The following is a 21,380-nucleotide window of genomic DNA, read 5'->3' on the forward strand; positions in this document are numbered from 1 at the left end:
TACCTTCATATGATATGAGCACTACCTTATCGCTATCAGCTTATCTTATCGCAACCACGGCATGCACGTGATCTGCTGACTGATCCTCCCGCCTCTTCCCCGCTCACACGACCCTTTCGCCGCATCGCATCGCATGCAACAATAACCTGTTTACTTCCTCTTCTCTACTCAACTCAACACACCACAACACAACTCCCCTTTCTCCTCCTCAGTCTCAACTGTAAGTTCCACCATAAACCGACTCCCCAAAACAGAATATTAACCTTTCAAGCCCCAACAATCCTCAGAACCGCACTCAACCTCAACCCCGCTCCCCACTTCACCACCACCCCCCGCAAAATGTCGTCGCCCCCCTCAATCCTCATAATCGGCTCCCTGAACACCGACTTCGTCACCTACACGCCACGCTGCCCGCAGGCCGGCGAAACCCTCACCGCGACCAGCCTCACCATCTCCGCCGGCGGCAAGGGCGCCAACCAAGCCGTGGCCTGCGGCCGCGCCGCACACACCACCCCGACCACGCACGCCGCGAACGTCTACATGGTCGGCGCGGTGGGGGCCAACGACCCCTACTACTCCGCCCTGATGCGGCCACTCCTCGAAGGCTCCGGCGTCAGCGTGGCCGGCGTGACCGAGCGGGCCGACGCGAGCACGGGATCCGCGACGATCATCGTCGAGGAGGAGAGCGGCGAGAACCGGATTGCGGTTGTGCCCGGGGCCAACCATGTTGGGATGAATTCCGCGGACGAGGTGGTGCAGGGGGTGGAGGGGTTGGTTTCTTCTTCGCAAGAGATTCAGAAGGTGGTGGTGCTGCAGGGCGAGATTCCCCGGCAGACGGTCTTGGGGCTCCTGGAGCATTATAACCGGCGGGATGCGCGGGCGCATGTGGTCTTCAACCCGGCGCCGGTGTTTCCGGAGGGGATCCCGCTGGAGGCGCTGCGGGGTACGAGCGTGCTGGTGATGAATGAGACGGAGGCGGTGCTCATGGCCAAGGCGCTGGGGTTGGAGCAGGGGGCCGCGAATGAGAAGGACCCCGAGACGCTGGCCCGCGTGCTGGCGCCGCGGTTCCATGAGGCGGCCGAGGTGGGCATCGTGCTCATCACGCTGGGCGCCAAGGGGGCGTTCTTCTCGACCCGGTTCGGCACGAGCGGGTGCGTCGCCGCGGAGAAGGTGGCCAAGGTCCTGGATACCACCGCCGCCGGGGATACGTTTGTCGGGTACTTCACGGCGGCGTTTGCGCGGTTTGTGGCGCAGGGCAGGCGGTTGGAGGAGTTCGATGGGCTGGTGGAGGGCGCGGTGAGGCTGGCGAATCGCGCGGCGGCCGGGTGCGTGCAGCGCAAGGGAGCGATGCAGAGTATTCCCTTTGCTTATGAGGTGGATGCCGATGTTTAGGTGGGAGGTGGGCTGTAGGAATAGTACGGTGTACATTACAGGATTGTTGACTATTTGTGGTGATAGAAGTGTAGCGTGTAGCGTGTAGCGATTAGATTAATTCACCTAGACATATACCCTCAATATTCCCGTCAATCATACATGGACCCATTAACCCTCACCATGATCCCCAGCCAGCCATCAACGCAAGTAGAAGAAAGTCGACTACCCACTCTTCACGACCTCCTTCTCCTCCCCGACAACACTCGGCTCACTGCGCGCCCCCTCCACCTCCTCCCCCTCGTAATCCTTCTCATCCGTCATGAACTGGTCATTATTGAGATGCTTGAACCGGAACCAGAACAAGACGCCCTGCACAGCCAACGCAATCGCCGGCGCGGCCCAGATCCAAATAAGATAGGGGTCCTCGGTCACGGGGACGAGGATCTCGCCGAGCGCGCTGCTCAGCGCGGTCATGAACAGGAAGACGGCCATGACGAGGCCGCGCATGCTGGCCGGCGAGCGCGCGTAGGCCAGCTCGTACGCGGTGACGTTGCAGAAGATCTCGGACAGCGCGGACAGGATGGTGTTGGGCAGCTGCCACCAGATGCTGATGGGGGAGACGCCCGTCGCGCACGAGGAGGCGTAGTAGCCGCACGGCGAGGTCTTGTAGACGCGGTACTGCACGATGGCGCCCACCACGCCGCCGATCGTCGCCAGGAAGAACCCGAACGTGATGCGCGTGATCCGCCCCGGGTGGCAGTTGTACTTGTGCAGGAGCGGGTAGATCCCGTAGTTCAGGATGGGGACCGCCACGATGATCGTCAGCGCGTTGAAGTTGTTGAGCAGGTCGTTGGGGGCTCCGTTCGTCGTCATCGAGGCGCCCTGGTTCGAGAGCACGGAGCCGATGCCCCCGTCGTTCAGGTTGTAGATCGGGAAGTAGAAGAAGATCTCGGTGGCCACTGTTGTTCGCGTTAGTATAGGAGGAGGAGCGGTGGTGATTGGGGCTAGGACATACCGAGGGTTCTCCGCACATCGTCGACCAACTTATCCGACCAGCTTACGGTAATCCCCTTGGCCGCCAGGACGCTGGGCTTGGCGGCGTCGAAGAAGTTCTTGCGCCACACCTGGAACTTGTTCTCGCGCAGCGCCGTCATGGTGATCTTGACGGCCTGGCCCAGCTCCGAGTTCCCGCTGGGCGGCAGCCGGTAGGTCTTCTTGTAGACCAGGGCCAGCACCACCGGCAGGATGAAGTAGACCAAGCCCGCCAGCAGGAAGGCCAGCCAGTAGCCCACGTACTTCTCGGCGTAGGTCGTGGCCAGCATGTAGAAGGCGCCGACGTTGACCACCCCGTAGAAGATCAGCATCGTGCGCGTCGCCGTCATCTCCGGGTCGACGATCACCTTCTCCCCGGACTTGAGCGTCTTGGTGTACTGCTTCTGGTGGCGGAACTGGTCCAGCACCGTGGGCGCGATGTTGGGCTTGAATACTCCCGCCCCGAACGCCAGCATCAGCAGCCCGATGATGAACGGCGGCGCCGCGTGCGACTGGCCCTGCTGCAGGACGCTCGGGATCGCCCCGATGATCTGGATGATGTGCGCCACACCGCAGATCGCCACCCCGATGCAGATCGCCTTGTACCGGCCGATGTGGACGTCGGCCCACCTGGAGAGGGTGGTCAGTGAACACGAACGCAAAGTTGACCAAGGAAGAAGATCTTACCATCCTCCAAAGATGGGAATCACGTAGGCCAGGAACTGGAACAGCAGCACCAAAGCATCACTCGCCTGCAGTCCCATGTTCAGGGCACCGGCGGTCTCTTGCGTGCCCCGTGGGGGAGCACCAGCCCCGTTACCACCTATCCGGGGTTAGACTGGACCCCACTGAGACAGATGTGAGCAGGCACACATACCTTTGGGCAGCGGGAATTCGATGAAGTTGGAAAACACCGTCTGGGCACCGTAGTAGGAGGCACGCTCGGCGAACTCGACCAGACAGAGCGAGTAGGCCACGATGGGCAGGTTGGCGGGGATCTTGCGCAGGCTGCTCAGCTCCGCGTCCGTCGGAGCGGGATAGTCCTCGTCGTGGCCGATGGTCGCGGTGTCGACCTCGTAGTTCAACTTCTCCGGGTCGGGGTGGGTGGCATGGCTGATCACGGTGGTCACCTCGCCATGGTTGATGGCGTCGACGACCTGGTTTTCTGCAGCTAGGGCAGCTGGTGCTCGTCAGTGAGGGAGATTCACTGGCCAAGGAATAAAACATACGCATTGTGACAGGTGGCAATGGCTGGGGTCAGGGGGTGCGACACAGCAACAGCAGCAGCAGCAGCAGGAAAGCACAGGCTGCATCGTGGGTTGTTCTTATATCTCCATCGCTTGACCCCAGGACGGATCCCCGGCGGCGATATGGCCTTGCCAAGGAGGGTAGGGCGAATTCAAGCAATCTCACAGTCGTCGGACAGCGAGGGGGATGTAACGCTGCGCAGAGCCTGGGGGTGATTGCAGGAAGACCCAACAGCACTAGACCGGGGCTCGAAGCCTAGTTAGGGTTAGCTGATGCTTATCAGTCCGCATGCACAGGGCGAATGCACCAATCCCAGCACCGACACCGACAATGATAAGAGATGCACGGGAACTTGCGCCATCGAGCACATATTAATCTCTGATAATCGGCATTGACGCCATTCGTGTGTTGGTGGTGCACGCATCCAGATCGGGTGACCACCTCGGTTGCCTTCGAAATCATTGGGAGGGTGTCAATTGGTCGCCATGGCCTTTTCAGCTGGTGGTAAGTGTAAGTGGCTACTAGAGGCTGACACCCTGGTAGAATTGACATATCGTATCACTCATCGTGGTTTATCGAGAAGTGTTCAGGCCAAGAGAGAGGCAAAGGAGGTACCAAGCCGGCAGCCCCTGCCCAGCACACTTGGCTTCCCGCGAAGCCTTCTTGTCTTTGCTTATCTCTCTCGCCCAGCAAAACCACAACAACAACCAAGACAGAGGCTTCGCTTGGCGGATTACAGCCATACACGAGGTTTCCGTATTGAGCATCGACAGAAATCCCACTTTCTCACTCCCCTATCGCATGCGACCGTTACGAATCGCCACCGAAAATGGCTTGAGGCAGGATCCCCATCCTGGGTAACCGACAGTGGCCTGGCTGGCTCCGTCGTTCGCACTCGCACTTCCCAATCCTCATCCCCGGCAGATACATCGTGGGGAACGCACGACCGAGGGCGCCCATTCGAGTAAAACCTCCGCTCCTAGTTCCTGTATCTCGTGGTGGACGGTCGTGGGTCGGAACGTGGCGTGGCGTGGCTCTTATCGCCGCCCCTCGACCTGTTCGTGCAACTAGACTAGAGGTTTCCCACCTTAGAGCATAAGACTGTCGTATATACACTAGAAGGCGGCCACGGACTTCGATGCATTGATCGGCGAGTTCTCGACGTGCTCGATGGGTAGTGATTTTCTGCCCTATAGTCGCCACCAGATGTCATGGTGGGTGAATTGTGGGTGAGAGAATGTTCTCCGGGTCGGCTGGCGTCGGTGCGCCCGAAGTATGTGTGCTCCGGGCGGTTAATGACGTGCTGGCAGCTGAGACATGGCTACACACAGACAACCAATTCTCGTCACCACAAATAACTTGTCAGGCCATGAGGACCATTTGTGAATCTTGCCATCTTGTGGTCAACAGCTTCCATGCAGTATGGGGGTCTTCCAACGAAAAAAAAAAAAAAAAAAGATGTTTCATTCTCAACTACCTAGCCCGTGATACCCGCGACAGCAATCTAGCTATCAAGTCCAGGACAGTTCTCGCTCGTGACCGCAGTGATGTCGGTGTACGGAGAGGGATCCGTCCAGATGAAATTGAAGCTGCACGCGAGTTGCCAGTCAGTGACTGCAGACCTTTTCTAGATGCCCTTCATCAGACAAGTCGACCACTTACCTATCATCCGGATACGTCGGGGCATCATCATCCCCCAACTCCTCCACGATGTCGGTCAACTCGCCATGCTCCCAGCAGATCAGGATGTTGCCGTCCCCGGTATAGTTCTCCACGACCTTCTTGACGCACTTGGCGTCGGTTTTGGCACACGAGGTGTCGACGGTGATGCCCAGATCCTCTGCCAGCGGGAGCACGGTCAGATACGGGCGGTCTCGCTTGCCGTCTGTTGATGGTGAGCGAAAGGGACGATCGTACATCCATCGCTTACCGTGGATATGAGAGAAGAAAGGGGCTAGGAGGGAAAGACATACCACTCTTCGGGGTCTCCGCCATGATATACTGGATGTTGTAGCTGGAATCGGCCCCGAAGACGTTCCGCAGACACTGGGCCCGCTCCACCCCCTGCGCGCTGAGCCCGGTGCTCCCGTCGCTGGGCTTCTCGCCGTGTCGGATGAGATACACGGTCGCATCGGCCAGGGCAGTGCCTGCGAGGATGCACAACGGGAAGACGAACTGGACGAACATCATGGGTGATGATTGTGTCTAGGTGCAGTGGTGTTCAATTCAAACCTACTAGGTAACCTTTTGCTTCGTGGGACGGGCGGGATCGGCCGGATGGCGGACTGTAACCGTACTTATAGGATCTGGAAACAGGATCTTGTTGCACTCAACCACAGAATTCGCCCCCACGAAGCTCATGCATTGTCACCTGGCAACTCCGGACGAGGAGCATCGAGTCAGGGCTGCACGTGCGGGCGTTCATTGTCAACAATGGCTGTCGATCCAGGTGGAGGCCCTGCGGAGGTTGATTGGGGTATGATTGGTCAAGGGGGGTGAACCGACGCTTGGCTTGGAGCTTAGCTTCATTATGATTAGGTACCCAGGAGGCACCAGTGTACGTAGATCATGGTATTGAGTCAGGTTCTCAGTGACCGAGACTTGAAGATCGTGAGATGATTGGAAGTCTCAAAGAGAAGGAAAGCTGGAAAGATGGTGCGGGATTCGGATATATTCCGACGGGCGGGTCGATCCGTCAGCCCAAAACTTATCAGCCTGCCTACCACCGATCTATGAGTAAAATCAGTGGGTGATCCTACGCAGTAAGTTACCACCTTCTGCCAATGGGTTCAAAAAGATTCTGCTGAGTCAAACCTGTCAGCTCGTGCAGGCTGCCATACAAAACACGAGTCTCCCTGTCTAGATTCTGGGTAGCACGGGAAGTGGCCTGACGTATGAGGCATCGACACATCCCTCCTGCGCCCCCCCGGCATTGTATTCATCCATAGGTGTGACCAAAATACATGAAGAATTTAGACAAATTAACCGTCCAGCTTCACTTGAGTCATTATCGGATTTTGTACAGTAGGAGATGATCATTATGTCGTAACACCCAAAAAGAAACATGCAATTCGCCTCAACCAAGTCCCCCCGTCGTCACCGCATCCATCAACCACGCGCTGTCCGACCCCGCGAAGAATATATCAAAGTCCCACAGGTCCCCCATCATCCCCGGCATCTGGCCCGATAGTTGCGTCTGCTCGGGGTACCCGTATTCTGGAGGGAGCGGCTGACCCGGGAGCGGCGGCTGCGAGTCGAGTAAGCCTCCCTCGGCGGCTGAGGTGGTGGTTGTGGACTCCCCGACTCTCGATGCCCATGTGGCGCGCAGTCGCCGCACCATGACGCCCAGCTTATGGAACGGGTCCTTCTCGTGCTCGTCCCGCCGGAGACTGACGACCTGCTCCAGCATGTCGCTGATCTGGTCGGCGATGAGGATCGCATCCGCCGTGCGGCGGACCAGTCGCGTGTCCCAGCCGCGGATGTCGGCAAAGGTCAAACGCGAGAGAGTGACCAGGCAGTGCGCGACAAGAATGCTTTCGATGATCGGGAAGGAGGCAAAAGTGCGGATCGGCGTTGTAAGAAGGCTGTCAAAGAAGGAGCGAACAGAGGTTAGGCATGCGCAGAGGTGGTCGAGCCGCCAGGAGTCGAGAGCACCGGGGGTATCGTTAGTTTCGGGATTAGGGTGGATGAGAGCCGTCTCGTATAGTGTAGTTTCTGCTTGCAAGATATAGAATATGAGAGGGTCTGCCCGAGGTGAGTATTGAATCACACTATGGATGGATAGGTAAACCAACTACTACTGTTGAGGAGGGCGGAAGGAACGTCAGCTCGGAGCTGGGTGAGCTGGGTTTGTAAGCTGCTCATGTAGAAGGGCAGTGGTGCACGCGGAATGCCATTCGAACTTGAGTTCTCGTTCCACGGCCCCTCACGGATGCGCTCGACGAGAAGCCGGACACGTGCAAGATTTGCGAGGGTGGCGTCGTGCGGAGAGTCGGTGCTGGTGGAGAGAAGCTCGACGGACTCTGCCATATGAGGCGTCCATCGCATCACCTCCATGCGGCCAAGAAATTGAGCAATCCTGTGTAAAGAGATTAGCATGCGACTGAGGCTAGTGGCGAACATAGAACGAGAAGGTCACATGGGAGCATGAAGACATTTACGTACACTGAGCTGATCACGAAGCAGCCCAGTACGGCTCGCCGCTCGTTCAGGGTTCTGGGGCGTGGTGCAGGTTGCTTCGGGGCTGGTGGCACGAGGTCATTGCATACGGGGGGTAGCATGGCGAGGTCACTCCGGACCGGACGATTCAAGCCCAGTTCACAGATGAGCGCGGTGGCTATTTGACAGTACAAGACCATGATCGATTTTGGAGGGTAGCTTTGGAAAGAGATCCAGGCGATATGCACCAGCAATCCCTGCAACAGGTCCAGATTCTTGTCGCAGTCGACCATGGTAATCTGGGCCGCGGTCTGACGGATGTCGACGCAGCGCAAGGCCTGCTGCGCGGCATCTTTGGTCTCGGTGGTGAGAATGCAGCGCCAGAGAAAGGGAGAATCACACTCCAGGTCAGCCGGTGTAGCCGTACTGGGAATATGTAGAAGGGGAAGACAAGCCAATTTGTCCGTTCGGAACGAATGCAGCATTGCCTCGGCTTCCGCTGGGCTGGGCGGGATGATAGCGGTGGGCGGAGAGTGGCGCGGGCTAAGACTACCGTCGGACTCGATCCCCGTCCCCGTGTCGGGAGTACAGAGCGAATTTGCTGTACAGGTACGATCCGCGCCCTCTTGACTACCAGCGGAGACGGGAAGATGCCGGTCTCCTCTTGGTCCTCCGGGCAGCTGTCCGGATGATTGGAGCAAAGACATTAGCCCATCCATCTTCTGCTCCAGCTGAGCGGCCTTGGAAAGCCGCTTGGGACGGCGACGGCGCGATCCAGGACGACATTCCTTTCCCAAGCGATGACATCTGGAATACATTAGCGGTGGATTGATCCGTCGTCCGTCTGCAGATAATTTCACTTCCACTCACCTCTCACACGGGGAATCTCGACCCCGAGGGATGCAGCGAACCTTGGCGCGAGCACACGTACTACAGGCGTGGCCATACGGAATCGATAAAGGGGAATCCCCGTCCATGACAGACCAGAGGTACGGTACAGTACACGGACTGTCTACAAAATTGATGACCTGAATGGACTGAGTAGAAACATTTTGGGGGGATGTGTGATACCTCCTTCACTGCTGTCTGACAATGATGATGGTTACTGCGTGAACGGAGTTGGAGGGGATTTCCTCCCGAATGCCGAGCGGGGAACACCAACAACAGCAACAAGGCAACTGGAGGGAGCGGAACTCCGTCTTCATCACGTGACGTCAGCCTCTCAAGCAAGGAGGAGATGCAAAGTGTGCCAACTATGCAAAGTATGCAAAGCATGCAAAGCACATTCGGCCGTGCTGGCAGCGTGCCGTGCTGGGCAGGCCATTAGACTGTTGCCAAGTGATAGCCTACCGCGGTGACTAGTCTCCATTACGATAATCTCGATAAGAGTACATGGTCATCCGTTATGCAGTATGTAGTATGATCTGGCGCGGTGGCATGTAAGGGGTTGATCTACAGATGAGCAGTTGTCAATCATGTTGGTGTTATCTTTTGACTTGTTGGGGAAAATATCGGCATTGATTCGGCTCCGGGGATGGGCGCAGTAAGGCGACCTGTAGTTACAGTGCATAGGTAAGTTGTTATTAGATTGGCAGAGGCACGATTGGCAGGCAAGGATGGAAGAACGATCCGCTGGTGGCCGTTCCAGAAAACAGCCCAGCCTGGAGACCGGCCTCGGCGAAAGGGCTGCAGACGCCGAGAGGGAGAGGGAGAGGGAGAAGGAGAGGGAGGAAAACAAAGACCCGGGCCGACTTGACTCCGCCTCAAGGCTCCACGGTCGCACCACCAAACGAATATCAATTGGCAAACACTTCTGCGTAATGCCTTCACTGATAAGCCACCGCTCCAAATTGCAGGTTGGCTTGGATCGTCTTGTCGTCTCGTCTCTCCCGCGCGTCGTAGCAAAACATTAAGTAACAGAATCGGGAGACACGGCCCCGGCTCTTCCCCAAAATACGAGACCATCAGCGCTTCCCCTCATTTGTGTGAGACCTGCTCTGGAGGTTAAAAGGTTAAGCTGCAAGCGAATGGGGAAGAATTCCGCATGATGTGAGATCCATTACTCATCCCCATCCTACTCATAGGCTGGGTTGCGTGGTTCGCAAGGGGACGTGTCAAGCTGCAGTCCTGTCCTGCAATTAAACTTCTTGTGCGACCACGAAGTGGATGGATAGTGCAAAGTAGGGCGTCGATCGAAGGTGACGACTCCAAAAAACTACAGAGGAATGGGTTTAGCCTCAATCCTTTCAGGACACAAATCCTGGGGAAGGTTCGGCGTTACAGTGCTTGCTTGCTCACTGGCCAGCCAACGCCGCCTCTTAATAACTTAGTCAGAGCCATTGCCTAATGCAAATCGGGCCATCTGGAGTCAATCTTGGCTCAGCGTTGGCGCTAAGCCGCTTTCGACCGCATCTCCAATCCAACGTCATACACCCTAACCTGAATCAGGATTTTAGACGGTATGCCCTGCGCTTGATTGGCTGCTGCAGCGGATGGCGGATGCTTGGGCTCCACGTGGGAGGCAAAAATCGAGCCAATCTGGCAAAGTCTCCGAATTTCTTCTTTCCGCCACCAAATCTTCTTAGTCAAGGTTTGCTGGTCCCGTTGCCTGATCCGGATTATCACTGTATCAGTTCTTGCCCGGATTCATCCGACCGTGTGCTTGGGCTGCGGTGAAGCCTGATCGTCCACCGTCAGCGGTACTGGCCCGGAAGGTCATCGACTCGAGGAAGAGAGAGGAATCGAAAGGCAACACAGCGCAACCACGGCGGAATAATCATCAATCCTACCTGGCGGGTCCTGCAGCCTTCCTCCCACCGGAGCCCTCCCAGACACTTCCCCCCCCCCCGCTGTCGCCGCCCATTATTATTCAAAACCCGTTTGGCTTCCCTCTCGCCTGCCACTTTTCTACTGCCTTCGTTTCCTCTTCTCTCGTCTTCTTCCTCTCTCCATCCTTCCTATCCATCCTCCCCATTCCCCCCTTCCTTCAACAACAGCCATCAGGCATTTGGTGCGACCTGGGCAAAGTCGAATTCAACTTCACCTTTTCCCCTCTCCACCTTCAGCCTGTATCGTGATTGTCTGACATTTTCTGCATATTCTCGTCATGGCTTACGGTGACGACATCGTTGGGGACCGCAAATCCCAGTCCGGGATGGACTTCGAGAACGAGAAGAAGGGGGATCTTTACTCCCCCCAGTATGAGGGCGATATGGTCGACAAGATGAGCGACACGGAGCGGAACATTGTCGAGGCTGGCATTCAAAAATACAACCGTCTGGGCTGGAAACGCCTGACGGTAGTGATGATTGTCGAGGCCATTGCCCTGGGTAGTCTGTCGATTCCCTCCGCCTTCGCTACGCTGGGGATGGTGGCCGGTGTCATCACCACGGTTGGCCTCGGATTTGTTGCCATTTACACCAGTCACATTATCGGTCAAGTCAAGCTCAAGTTCCCCGACATTGCACACTACCCCGACGCCGGCCGCCTGATGTTCGGTCGTTTTGGCTACGAGATTATCTACGTCATGCTCGGTCTGGAGTTGCTCTTTCTGACTGGCTCGCACTGTCTGACCGGTACTATCGCCTTCATCGACATCACCGAGAGCAGTGTGTGTTCCATTGTGTTTGCTGTAGTCTCCGCCATCCTCCTGCTTCTCTTGGCCATTCCGCCCTCATTCGCCGAGATGGCCATTTTGGGCTACATCGATTTCATCTCGATTATTGTCGCAATCGGTATTACTATGATCGGCACTGGTGTTGAGAGCACCAACCAGCCTGGGGGATTGTCGGCGGTCAACTGGTCTGCTTGGCCCAAGGACGACATCAGCTTCACCGACGCTTTCATCGCCATCACCAACATCGTCTTCGCCTACAGTTTCGCCCTGTGCCAGTTCTCCTTTATGGATGAGATGCACACTCCCAAGGATTACATTAAATCGATCTGGTCCCTGGGTATCATCGAGATTGTCATCTACACCTTGACCGGTGCGATCATCTACGCCTTCGTTGGCCAGGACGTCGCCAGCCCGGCTCTCACCTCGGCGGGCCACACTCTTAGCCGCGTTGCGTACGGTGTCGCCCTCCCCGTCATCTTCATCAGTGGTTCGATCAACACGGTGGTGCTGGGTCGTATGATCCACGGTCGCATCTTCAAGAACTCGCCCATCCGCTTCATCAACACCAAGATGGGCTGGATCACCTGGTTGGCCGTGATCACCATCATCACCGTGGTCGCCTTCATTGTCGCCGAAGTGATCCCCTTCTTCTCCGACTTGCTGTCCATCTGCTCCGCCCTCTTCGTCTCCGGCTTCACCTTCTACTTCCCCGCGCTCATGTGGTTCATGCTCCTGCGCGAGGGCAGCTGGTTCACCCCGAAGAACATGATGCTGGGTGCTCTCAACCTGATCTGTCTGTTGATTGGACTGATCACTCTCGGAGCGGGCACCTACGCCAGTGTGGACGATATTGTAAGTTCATTGCCCTTTTCAGTTTCGACTTCCCCTTGCTAATTACTCTCCAGGTCAACAACTACAATTCAGGCAGTGTTCGTGGAGTCTTCACTTGCGCGGCCCCCGAATAAGCGAATCCCTCTCATCATCATTTCTGCTAGCCGTCTCGACCTAGACTTAGCGTTGTTGCATTTTCTCTTTTTCCTTATTTTCGATACATATTGGCGTTGCAGGCCCGGGGCCTGTGGCGACATTCCTTGCATGGTGTTGTTGTGACTCTGCGAATACCCAGTTTGCGGACTGTATATACGTTTTATCTTTTGGACATGATTGTGAATATGTTGCATCTGATGTACTATATGTCTATGATTATGAATATATATTATAAGAGCGGATACTCTTCTCTGATTTCTTTATCTCCAGTGTAACGGTGATCGAGTGAAATGAGGGGGGTAAGCAGACCAAGCATTTGGCTGTGCCCTGATGTCATGCTGCTGCGGGTTGATGTCAATCCGGCCCGACCGGAGCAGAAGAGCGAGCATGAAGTCAGCGGGGGAGGTTTCCCTCGAGTCAGATGGATGGGGTACTCGCGGGGTAAAGTCCGAGGTGTGCCTCTTCTCGAAGATGGAGGGTATTTGGTATTTCCGCATGCGAATGCTTGGTTGGTTGCTTGGTAGGTGTTCCGTGGACGCGGTGGGCGGCCTTAAGACGGGTAGAGTTCAAAGCACAGCCCGGGGTATATATAGAGTCCAATGCCGTCAGGCAGACATCAGTAGATCAAGTGTCTGCTGACCTTTTCTTCGTATCTAGTACTCATATCGATAGCAGTCTTAAGTTGTAAGACACTTGTGAGCTGTTTTAGTTAGCTACTCCGCCTTACTGAACTCATGGGAAATCCGGCTTCTTCAACCCGGTCATGTGATGTGATGTGTCAGATATAGACTTGTTCCACTCTATACATCATCCACATAAGGACGACCCCTTCTCATGTTAACAGCGTTGCACCCGCTAGTTAGTGCTATCTCTTAGAACACCCTCTATAGCTTCTTCAACCATTCCTTTCGTCTCGCAGTTTAGATCCAGAGTTCCAATTATTTAGTTGATGCCTGTCTGAGTTAACAGCATGAGCCAACACCCAAGAAGTTGTTCATACAACCGAGAAAACAAGCTCAAGTCTTCCGGAACTACCGGGAGCGCCTCCGCATTGCCCCCTAACCTCTGATGCCTTCCCGCGGGGCTGCAGCCACCAGAAATCCATCTCACTTTCCCCCAAGGGTCCAGTAGCTCACTGATCGACGTCCACTAGTCTCCATCTCCCAAACACCACCAATGACAACGCATCTGCATCCATCCGATGTCTCAAGCTGATCTATTTCGGTATCAGGCCGCCATCTCAGGGCTCTGCATCTCAGCGATGCTGTCACAACCAGTGCTATAAAGCTGGGTGTCTACCACAACATTGCTGCCGCTGCAATCCAACCCATCATCATCTAGAACAACATTAACCACCCATCTTAACCCCTCTTCCATCCCTTCACCCATCACAATGAAGACCTTCGTCGCAGCAGCCACCTTCCTAGCCACCGCCCTGGCCCAGAACGCCGCCATCGGCCTCCCCAAGGCCGACCAGACCGTCCAGCCAGGACAGAGCCTCACCGTCCAAGTTCAGCGTCCTGTACGTTTCTCTTCCCCTTACCCCCCTCTACCTCCTCCCCCCCAATGCACAGACCTAACAGCGATAGAACACCATCACCGGCTCCCAAGAAATGGCCGTTGCCATCGGCTTCCAGTCCTGCGCCAGCGGTAACTGCTACGCGGCCGACGAATACATGGGCACCATCCTCTACAACGGCGCCTTCAACCCCGTCTACCACGAATACTACCTGCCGCCGTACGAGAACTTCACCGTCACAGTGCCCGCGTCGGCGGCGGCGGGCCAGGCGGTCATCGGGGTGGCGCATGCCACTTTGGTCGGGGTAAGCATTCTTTTTCTGGTGATAGGTTTGGACTGATCAGAATGCTGACCGTGTGTGATGCAGGCTTCCGCGGCCCCTTACTTGGAGGTTTTGAACCAGACGGTTACTGTTGCTTAGATTGTTAGATTGGGGTGATCTTGGGGGGTGCGTGTATATACTATTCGTGGGTGGTGGTTCAAGTTCGCTTCTGCTGTTGAATTTATTGTCGTTCTGTGTGTAAACGATGACACGTGGTAGATTGTAGGTTGTGGTGCTGCTGCTGCTTCGGAGTTGAGAAAGGTGGGCAAGGGGGACGTGTCGGGTTTGCATTAGAGCGGCTTCGGCTGCGCACCTTGCCCTGCCTTTCACCAGTGATGCAGTCAACATCGCAGTAAGCAACTTGTCGCAACAGAAAAGAACATAGATTCTGTAGACAATATACACCGAATAGATAATAAAAATATGCGTATCGAGATTATACAGATTATGCACGAACACATAGAGCGTGGTAAAGCAGTGCACTGGGAAACCGATTTCTGGAGCAATATTGCGATGTTCGCATCTCTTATACCGCCAGCTGCCAGTATGCTGGACCGAACATGCCCTGCCTTCTACATACAAGTACTTAAATAATAGAGACAACATCTACACCAATCTACTTTATACCCAACATGTAGAAACTATCTACTCTATGATTGTCAGTGCACCACCTACACCATTTACGAGCCTAGTAGTAGCAACTGTTCATACCCGCACCATTTACGCAAGAGCTAGATACGCAGTATCGAACCACACCAAGTACCAAAGCACAAGCTTTATTTCCCTAATATTCACATTCTGGAACAACTCCTTCTGGAAACATGATAATTTTCCACCCCCTTTCATAATTCATAAACACATTTCAAGTCATTTTTTCAAAACATAAACCAATCTCAGGAATCTCAAAATAAATCAATCAAATTCCAAAGCAGAACCACGTTTAGCAATCGTTGTATCCCTTCCAGCAGCAAGAACCAGCTCGACGATGAGGTGACAACAGTCCAACCGGGGTTGTGTTCTCCTGTCGTCCCGTGGAATAGAAGGCTTTTCGAGTTTTTCGTCCTGGTAGTAAGTGGCAAGATTGAGTTAGCTATACCTTCATGTCATCATCTCGGGGGGATATACTTGTCGAACATACCATACTGACTGAAACACAAACTAAGAATCAAGTCAATGAGGTGATGACAGTCCAACCGAGGTTGTGTTTTCCTGTCGTCCCGTGGAATACAAGGTTTTCAAGTTTCTTCGTCCTAGGGACCAGGAGCAAGGTCGATTCAGCTTCCATCTGCTTGTTGTCATCTCGAAGGCATATACCTGGTAACATACCTTCCTTACTGAAAGACACACCAAGAACCATGCCGATCAACGAGGTGGTAACAGTCCAACCGGAGGTTGTGTTTTCCTACCATCCAGATGAGACTCCAACCAGCTGTTGTGTTTTCCTGCCACCCAAATGAGAGTCCAGCCCAGGCTGTGCTTTCCTGTTCCATCACGGTGCAAAATCAGACGGCGCTGGCGGGGTGAAAGCTGGCGGGAACGAAAGTCAGTTCAGTCAAGTCGCAGGCTCCCGAAAGTCCCTCACCATCACAGCCACCACCAAGACACATACACCCAGATACAGACCCAGACGCATAGAAAAAGGAAGAAGGCGACATACTTGTACATGAGGTAGTAGTGCCCCATAGCATGGCTGAAGTATTCCTGGGTCGCGTCGCGGGCGATGAGGGCCAGGCGACCCCACTCGTGGACGTGGAAGTTGGCATAGGCCACGTTGAGCAGGTGGTCGACGAAGACGACGCGGTGGAAGAGGGCGGCGTTGCGGAGCAGGTGCTCGAACTGCGAGCCGGGCTGCTCACAGAACGAGGCCTGCAGCTGCTACTCGCGGAGCATGTAGACGGCCAGGTCCTGGTCGGGCCACTGCAGCGCCAGGTTCAGCACGCGGTAGCCGTGGGTGCCGTACATGGCGTCGGGCAGATGGATCAGGAAGTCGACGACGGCGAGCAGCTGCGGGTCGAGCGGCCGCCGCGGCTGGTTGAAGTCGGACAGCCGGTCCCACGAGTTGTGGTACTGGCGGCCGTCGTGGGCTTTTTCGATCAGCGCCGAGATGGCAGCCAGGCACGCGGTCTGATGCTCGCGGTTGTGGCGGCCTGGGTCGGCGCCGTGTGCAAGCAGGAGCTTGACAACGTCCAGGTAGCCTTTCTGCGCGGCCAGCGTCAGGGGGGTCAGATGGGTGCGGTTGCCATCCTGGCGCCAGTAGAGGTCGGAGCGCGCGGCGGTGCGCAGCGCCCAGTCTCCCTGGCCGGGGACCCGGGGGCCCCAGCCCACGTTAGGGTTGGCACCACAGTCGAGGAACTTTCGCGCCAGCATCTCGTCCCCGCGGTCCGCGGCCCAGAGCAGCGCGATGCCCTTGGTCCTCTGCACGTGCATCTTGTAGATCTCGTCCCCAAAGAAGCTGTGAAACCAGCGGTTGGTACGGAGGAGTCGGCTCAGGCCATCGTCCCCAAGCTGTGTTCCGATGTTGAGGAGGACCTCCGCAGGGAGTTCAGAAAGATGCATAATCACGGATGGTGGTCAAAGTAGATAGGAGAGTATGTTAGATAATGTGAGATGGATGATTGCTGGTGCGAGATGGATGAAAGTGGGGGGATGTGGATGAGAGATGGTGTGTGGTGGATGAAAGTGGGGGGATGTGGATGAGAGATGGTGTGTGGTGGATGAAAGAAGGAGGAAGGAAGAAGGAAAGAAGAGGAAAGTCTTGAACTGTAGATGTGAAGATATAGACGTGACCCTAGATGCACGTGATCTGATATCTTGAGGTTATTCACAGGTAGTCTACCCGGGATGCGTCAGCTCATGTCTGGAAATCTATTCAGCCAATTTCCTGAATAGCTTCAGAGAAAGTTTAAATTCTATCACAGGATATTTGAGCCGGGGCTAGAACGTTCAGTGAAATAAGTTTTTTGATATGTTAAGCAGTGAATGTCGATGAAGCTGAGACAGCTGAGTCATAATCCTGCCAGAGATTGCGAAAGAATAATCACGGAGACAGCAAGATTAGTGATGCGTATATAGCCATATCCACAGTGATCATGAACACCTCAGGCCCATCAGGACTAAGTACCGTTGCAGACTAATATCAAGCCATATCAGACTAGATGGCATATCGGAACTCGCGGTTCTCCCGGTCTGTCAAGTCCATGAACTCATGATTCTGCTGCACAACATACGCCTCGCCCGCGGCCTCCTTCTCCGCGTCTCGCTTTCGGTTCTCGCGTACCGACACCCACCGAATGAGACACAGATCCAGCGTGATCAGAACATACAGCACGACGATGGAGATCTTGGCGGGGAGATACCGCGGGGCATCTTTGGCCTGGAAGGTCTGCGGGGAGATGATATTGCCCACCGTGTAAGCGACGGTCTGGATGCACGAGACGGTGATCTTCTTGGTCGACCCGGCCACGTTCGTACTGGTCAGACCCAGGATCGTCGTCCATCCGATGGGGATGCCCCCGGACAGGTAGTAGCCGATCAACGCGGGGGTCTTCTCCGTTGTGGCCATGAGAATCGCCCCCACAATCGACGGTATGTGCCCGACGATACACCAGAACAGCCTCTGCTCCGTCCTCATACTCAGATACGTCAACCCAACCAACACCACAACCTCATACGCCCCCAAGGGCGTGACCAGCAACAAGCTCTGGCGCGACGAGTACCCCATCCCCGTCACCAGAATATTTCCGAAACTCGTGGCAATCGAATTGGGCACATTGGCCGCGAACACCCAGAAGGCATACAACCAGGTCAGGGGGTCCGTCAGCGCCTCGACGACCTGTGCCTTCTTGAAGACCGTACTTCCGATGCCCTGCTCGTTCCCGCGCAGCCGCTCCGCATGCAGCGCCTTCTCCGCGGGGGACAGAAACCGCGCCGTGACGGGCGAATCCGGCAGGAGGAAGAGAAACACCGCACCGACGAGCACGGTGAACCCGCCCAGCACCAGGAAGATGATCTGCCACCCGCGCAGCGCCGCACTGTCCCCGACATGCACCGCGATCCCGTACGCGATGTACCCGCCGAACATCTGCGCGAACCCGCACATGGCAAACCATATCCCGACCCGGAAGGCCTGCTCCTCCTTGCGATACCACTGCGACGTGAAGACCACCCACGCGGGCACAATCGCTGCCTCAGCCACCCCCAGAAACGTACGGCAGACCATCAGCGCCGCGAACGAATGGCACGCCGCCATGCAGGCGAGAATCGCGCCCCAGAGGACCACATTGACGGCGACGTAGCGCGCCAGAGGGAAGGCCTGCAGCAGTCGCACCGTTGGGAAGCTGAACGCCAGCTGCCCGAAGAAGAAGATGCTCGAGACCCAGTTGTACTGGTTGCCGTGCAGGTGGGCCGATTCCCGCAGCCCCGTCACGCTGGCGTAGCTGATGGCGATCTTGTCGAGGTACTGCAGGAAGTAGACAATGCAGATGAGCGGCATGATGTAGAGGTCGATTTTGCGGACAAGTCGTCGCGCGGTTTCTGGGTCGAGGGTGGTCGTGCTGCTGTTGGCAGCGAGGAGTTGTAGGGCGCCGTCGTGGGATTCATCTTTGATGTGGGCGGTGGGTTGTTTGGCTGCTTCGTCGGGGGCGGACTGGGGTGGACTGGGAGCCATGTTGATGTGTGCGGTGAGAGATTTCTAGAGAAGAGATATTAGTCTATGCAAGTTGATTATATAGCAATTGCGCTTGCTGGTGCGCCATGGTGGTGGTGAATCACGTCATCCTTGGTATCGGAGATGTAACCCAATGATTCGGTTGATAAGCATGCAATGCTGCATGAAGATAGGAAGAATCTTTAATGCCGTGTCCCACGATACTGAAGCCTTGTGGATTTACTTTCAGGAACGAATTGCTCTAATATACTGCTTTTGCGATGTTACTTATTACGACATGACTACATCGTCACGCTACAGTTTTTAGATTTGGACTATGGAGAGGACTTTTGTCATCGCTTTTGGATCGTGGACTTGCTATCGATATGCCGGTTACTCCACAGATATGAAGTTTATGTTCAATGCTCGAGGCAAGTGGCGATGTTTGAACAGTGGGTGTCTACGTCCCAGTGATGACAAACTGGGGTTCACCTTAAAAATGTTACGTTGGAGTTCGATTACCATGTCCTTCGCTGTCCGCTCGGAAAGTACTTCAACATCCCAAAGACTTGAGCAGGAAAGAGTACCCTGAGTGTTAAATGTTCACATTTGACCTCTAAGAACCTTTCACCATTGAAAACAAATCTCAACCACAGCCCCTCCTAGTCTTTCTCAAGCACACCGGCCCCCCAAAAGACCAATCACCTCCAGTCCCTCCCCTCTTTCTTCCACCTTCTACCGCCAGCACTCTCTTATAGCTCCAATGAAAACGTGGGGAACAAGGAAGAGGACCCCCTTAGAAGCTGTTCACGCCACCTGAGGCACAATTTTCGAAATGCAGGGTTGGGCCACAGTAGGCGCCGGAATCAAAGACGCCTACCTTGCCAAACTTCAGGTAGCCGGCATAGCTGCCTCCATGCTTTAGTGACAGACACTGTGTGCCGCAGACAGTGTTGCCCTCGATCGCGGAAAGATAGTGATAGATGGCACCATGGATGGTCTTCTGCTGGGCGGTGGTGTCGCAGTTGCGCCCGGTGGCATGGAACTCGTACTGCCAGCCGTCGATCGTGCCAGAGTGGAGGCTGCAATCTTTATGTTGGGACCACGCCCAGGCCGCCCCTGCAATCGCCGCGCTCCAGCTGAAAACAGCCCCTGCAATAGTCGCGCACTGGGCCATGCGGGAGAGGGTGCTTTCACAGACCTGGACGGGCTCACGGACGGCCAATTTATTGATGGCCGTGTTGGTGGTTTGCTCGTAAGCCGCCTCGAGGACCGGGGCAGCCGAGGCTTCGGCGTCATCGAGATCGTAGGCAAACCAGTAATCAGGCAGCCGCTGCCCGTCACTCAACTGTACGCCATTGCCATCCGAAGGTGGCGTAGAAGGCTGGGCCGACGATAGTCCAGAGAATAAATTTAACGTCAGGATCGAAGCCTTTATAAGCAACATAGAGCCAGCAAAGGGAGGTGCCCAAAATTGTGAAACAACAAAAACGAGCAAGGCGTGCTTCAGACACCAACATGGAGCAGAGTCCGGGAGATTGAACAGAGGGTAAGAGTGAGATGCGATGGAAGGATAGCACAGAAGTACAGCCGAGAGAAAAATGGAGCCTTTTATACTGCTTTGTATGACGCTTCCTTTCTTTCTCGATGGGTAAGGTAAGTTGGAAGTGCCTCGAGAGTCTCCCTCACCGGTGAATGCAAGTTAATCCCTCGGCTGATACTTGCTGCTTGCTGTCTTAGATTTTGTCTCACTCAAGCTCTCCAAGTCTCCTCGAGAGCCAACCCCCCCCCCCTCCCAACGCTGGCTACACAGATTGGCTACTGGGTACACTATATGGGTACCTAGTAGCCAAGTGTTCAGCTCCACGCAAGGACCCACCCAGAGTGCGCGGTTTTTGGACCAGCAGGTTCCGATGTATATTGATCAGGCTCCGGGCCGTTGAACCCATGAGACCCCTAACTCCTTACTGTCTGCCAAACGACTTGGCTGTCGGAAAATGCGACGCCTTACCCGGGCCCCGCTGGGCCCCGCCCGGAATGGTCCCGCGGTCAACATACAATACCTATTTAGGAGCGTGCACAGCTGGGCCTGTGTACAGGTAGGCTAACCACAGTACCTAGACTAAATGTGTTGGTCTAGCATTCATCACCAATGAAGTCCTCCATCCAGCTGCACTTGATCCCTGACCCCACTCCGACCCAGGACCCTAGGGCCCTAGGACCCTTAGGCCTAAAAGCAAAACTGTCGGCCACTCGCACTTAGGGCAAGAAAAGAGCACTCGGTGTCGCTGCTGCAGTCTACACGACCTGGCGTTGGCAATTACGGTCCTCGATGTATATTCTGTTATCGTCACTCAAACTATATCTCTGCCCCTGTGTAAGGAACTTTTACATCTATCTATTGGTGGCCAAAGCGCTATTGGTGGCCAAAGCGCGCCGTTCGAGGATTCCCCGCCGGAACGCCGGGGAAAAGTCGGCC

At 55.4% G+C, this 21,380-nt stretch overlaps 12 protein-coding genes across 12 annotated transcripts; 4 read left to right on the forward strand and 8 right to left on the reverse strand.

The window, feature by feature from the left end:
* The first annotated feature begins 139 nt into the window (after nucleotides 1-139).
* Nucleotides 140-1,523, forward strand: BO95DRAFT_481447 (ribokinase). The gene is made up of 2 exons (XM_025590207.1): nucleotides 140-220; nucleotides 272-1,523. The coding sequence occupies exon 2, from the start codon at nucleotides 340-342 to the stop codon at nucleotides 1,390-1,392; it is 1,053 nt and encodes a 350-aa protein (XP_025443197.1). The 5' UTR covers nucleotides 140-220; nucleotides 272-339; the 3' UTR covers nucleotides 1,393-1,523.
* A 73-nt stretch (nucleotides 1,524-1,596) lies between these two features.
* BO95DRAFT_481448 (putative MFS peptide transporter) lies at nucleotides 1,597-3,639 on the reverse strand (the record flags this gene model as incomplete). The annotated part of the gene is made up of 5 exons (XM_025590208.1): nucleotides 1,597-2,333; nucleotides 2,390-3,036; nucleotides 3,094-3,229; nucleotides 3,284-3,586; nucleotides 3,636-3,639. 5 exons carry the CDS (start codon nucleotides 3,637-3,639, stop codon nucleotides 1,597-1,599), a joined length of 1,827 nt encoding a protein of 608 aa, XP_025443198.1.
* A 500-nt stretch (nucleotides 3,640-4,139) lies between these two features.
* On the forward strand, nucleotides 4,140-4,622 carry BO95DRAFT_431004 (uncharacterized protein; the record flags this gene model as incomplete). The annotated part of the gene is made up of 1 exon (XM_025584989.1): nucleotides 4,140-4,622. The coding sequence occupies one exon, from the start codon at nucleotides 4,140-4,142 to the stop codon at nucleotides 4,620-4,622; it is 483 nt and encodes a 160-aa protein (XP_025443199.1).
* Nucleotides 4,623-5,158: 536 nt separating this feature from the next.
* On the reverse strand, nucleotides 5,159-5,871 carry BO95DRAFT_481449 (putative phosphoglycerate mutase family protein; the record flags this gene model as incomplete). Its single annotated transcript, XM_025590209.1, has 3 exons — nucleotides 5,628-5,871; nucleotides 5,317-5,539; nucleotides 5,159-5,243 (listed from the first exon to the last, which is right to left on the reverse strand). Exons 1-3 carry the CDS (start codon nucleotides 5,842-5,844, stop codon nucleotides 5,159-5,161), a joined length of 525 nt encoding a protein of 174 aa, XP_025443200.1. The 5' UTR covers nucleotides 5,845-5,871.
* Nucleotides 5,872-6,730: 859 nt separating this feature from the next.
* BO95DRAFT_411634 (Zn(II)2Cys6 transcription factor domain-containing protein) lies at nucleotides 6,731-9,031 on the reverse strand (the record flags this gene model as incomplete). The annotated part of the gene is made up of 4 exons (XM_025584220.1): nucleotides 8,683-9,031; nucleotides 7,819-8,619; nucleotides 7,452-7,732; nucleotides 6,731-7,398 (listed from the first exon to the last, which is right to left on the reverse strand). The coding sequence occupies exons 1-4, from the start codon at nucleotides 8,787-8,789 to the stop codon at nucleotides 6,731-6,733; spliced, it is 1,857 nt and encodes a 618-aa protein (XP_025443201.1). The 5' UTR covers nucleotides 8,790-9,031.
* A 6-nt stretch (nucleotides 9,032-9,037) lies between these two features.
* Nucleotides 9,038-9,959, reverse strand: BO95DRAFT_100423 (uncharacterized protein). The gene has a single exon (XM_025580295.1). The coding sequence runs from the start codon at nucleotides 9,775-9,777 to the stop codon at nucleotides 9,286-9,288; it is 492 nt and encodes a 163-aa protein (XP_025443202.1). The 5' UTR covers nucleotides 9,778-9,959; the 3' UTR covers nucleotides 9,038-9,285.
* A 706-nt stretch (nucleotides 9,960-10,665) lies between these two features.
* Nucleotides 10,666-12,653, forward strand: BO95DRAFT_441909 (putative amino acid transporter). Its single transcript, XM_025586295.1, has 2 exons — nucleotides 10,666-12,280; nucleotides 12,334-12,653. Exons 1-2 carry the CDS (start codon nucleotides 10,919-10,921, stop codon nucleotides 12,391-12,393), a joined length of 1,422 nt encoding a protein of 473 aa, XP_025443203.1. The 5' UTR covers nucleotides 10,666-10,918; the 3' UTR covers nucleotides 12,394-12,653.
* BO95DRAFT_441911 (uncharacterized protein) lies at nucleotides 12,654-13,073 on the reverse strand. Its single transcript, XM_025586296.1, has one exon. It carries the CDS (start codon nucleotides 12,910-12,912, stop codon nucleotides 12,676-12,678), a length of 237 nt encoding a protein of 78 aa, XP_025443204.1. The 5' UTR covers nucleotides 12,913-13,073; the 3' UTR covers nucleotides 12,654-12,675.
* Nucleotides 13,074-13,808: 735 nt separating this feature from the next.
* Nucleotides 13,809-14,355, forward strand: BO95DRAFT_452413 (uncharacterized protein; the record flags this gene model as incomplete). The annotated part of the gene is made up of 3 exons (XM_025588147.1): nucleotides 13,809-13,937; nucleotides 14,005-14,238; nucleotides 14,302-14,355. The coding sequence occupies 3 exons, from the start codon at nucleotides 13,809-13,811 to the stop codon at nucleotides 14,353-14,355; spliced, it is 417 nt and encodes a 138-aa protein (XP_025443205.1).
* A 1,403-nt stretch (nucleotides 14,356-15,758) lies between these two features.
* BO95DRAFT_462765 (uncharacterized protein) lies at nucleotides 15,759-16,812 on the reverse strand (the record flags this gene model as incomplete). The annotated part of the gene is made up of 3 exons (XM_025588937.1): nucleotides 15,759-15,783; nucleotides 15,866-16,092; nucleotides 16,153-16,812. 3 exons carry the CDS (start codon nucleotides 16,810-16,812, stop codon nucleotides 15,759-15,761), a joined length of 912 nt encoding a protein of 303 aa, XP_025443206.1.
* A 595-nt stretch (nucleotides 16,813-17,407) lies between these two features.
* On the reverse strand, nucleotides 17,408-18,922 carry BO95DRAFT_494449 (allantoate permease family MFS transporter; the record flags this gene model as incomplete). The annotated part of the gene is made up of 1 exon (XM_025590787.1): nucleotides 17,408-18,922. The coding sequence occupies one exon, from the start codon at nucleotides 18,920-18,922 to the stop codon at nucleotides 17,408-17,410; it is 1,515 nt and encodes a 504-aa protein (XP_025443207.1).
* Nucleotides 18,923-19,697: 775 nt separating this feature from the next.
* On the reverse strand, nucleotides 19,698-20,348 carry BO95DRAFT_513680 (uncharacterized protein; the record flags this gene model as incomplete). The annotated part of the gene is made up of 1 exon (XM_025591620.1): nucleotides 19,698-20,348. One exon carries the CDS (start codon nucleotides 20,346-20,348, stop codon nucleotides 19,698-19,700), a length of 651 nt encoding a protein of 216 aa, XP_025443208.1.
* Between the last annotated feature and the right edge of the window lie 1,032 nt (nucleotides 20,349-21,380).

The sequence above is a fragment of the Aspergillus brunneoviolaceus genome (genome assembly GCF_003184695.1).
Source record: "Aspergillus brunneoviolaceus CBS 621.78 unplaced genomic scaffold BO95scaffold_26, whole genome shotgun sequence".
NCBI classification, from domain to species: Eukaryota; Fungi; Ascomycota; class Eurotiomycetes; order Eurotiales; family Aspergillaceae; genus Aspergillus; species Aspergillus brunneoviolaceus.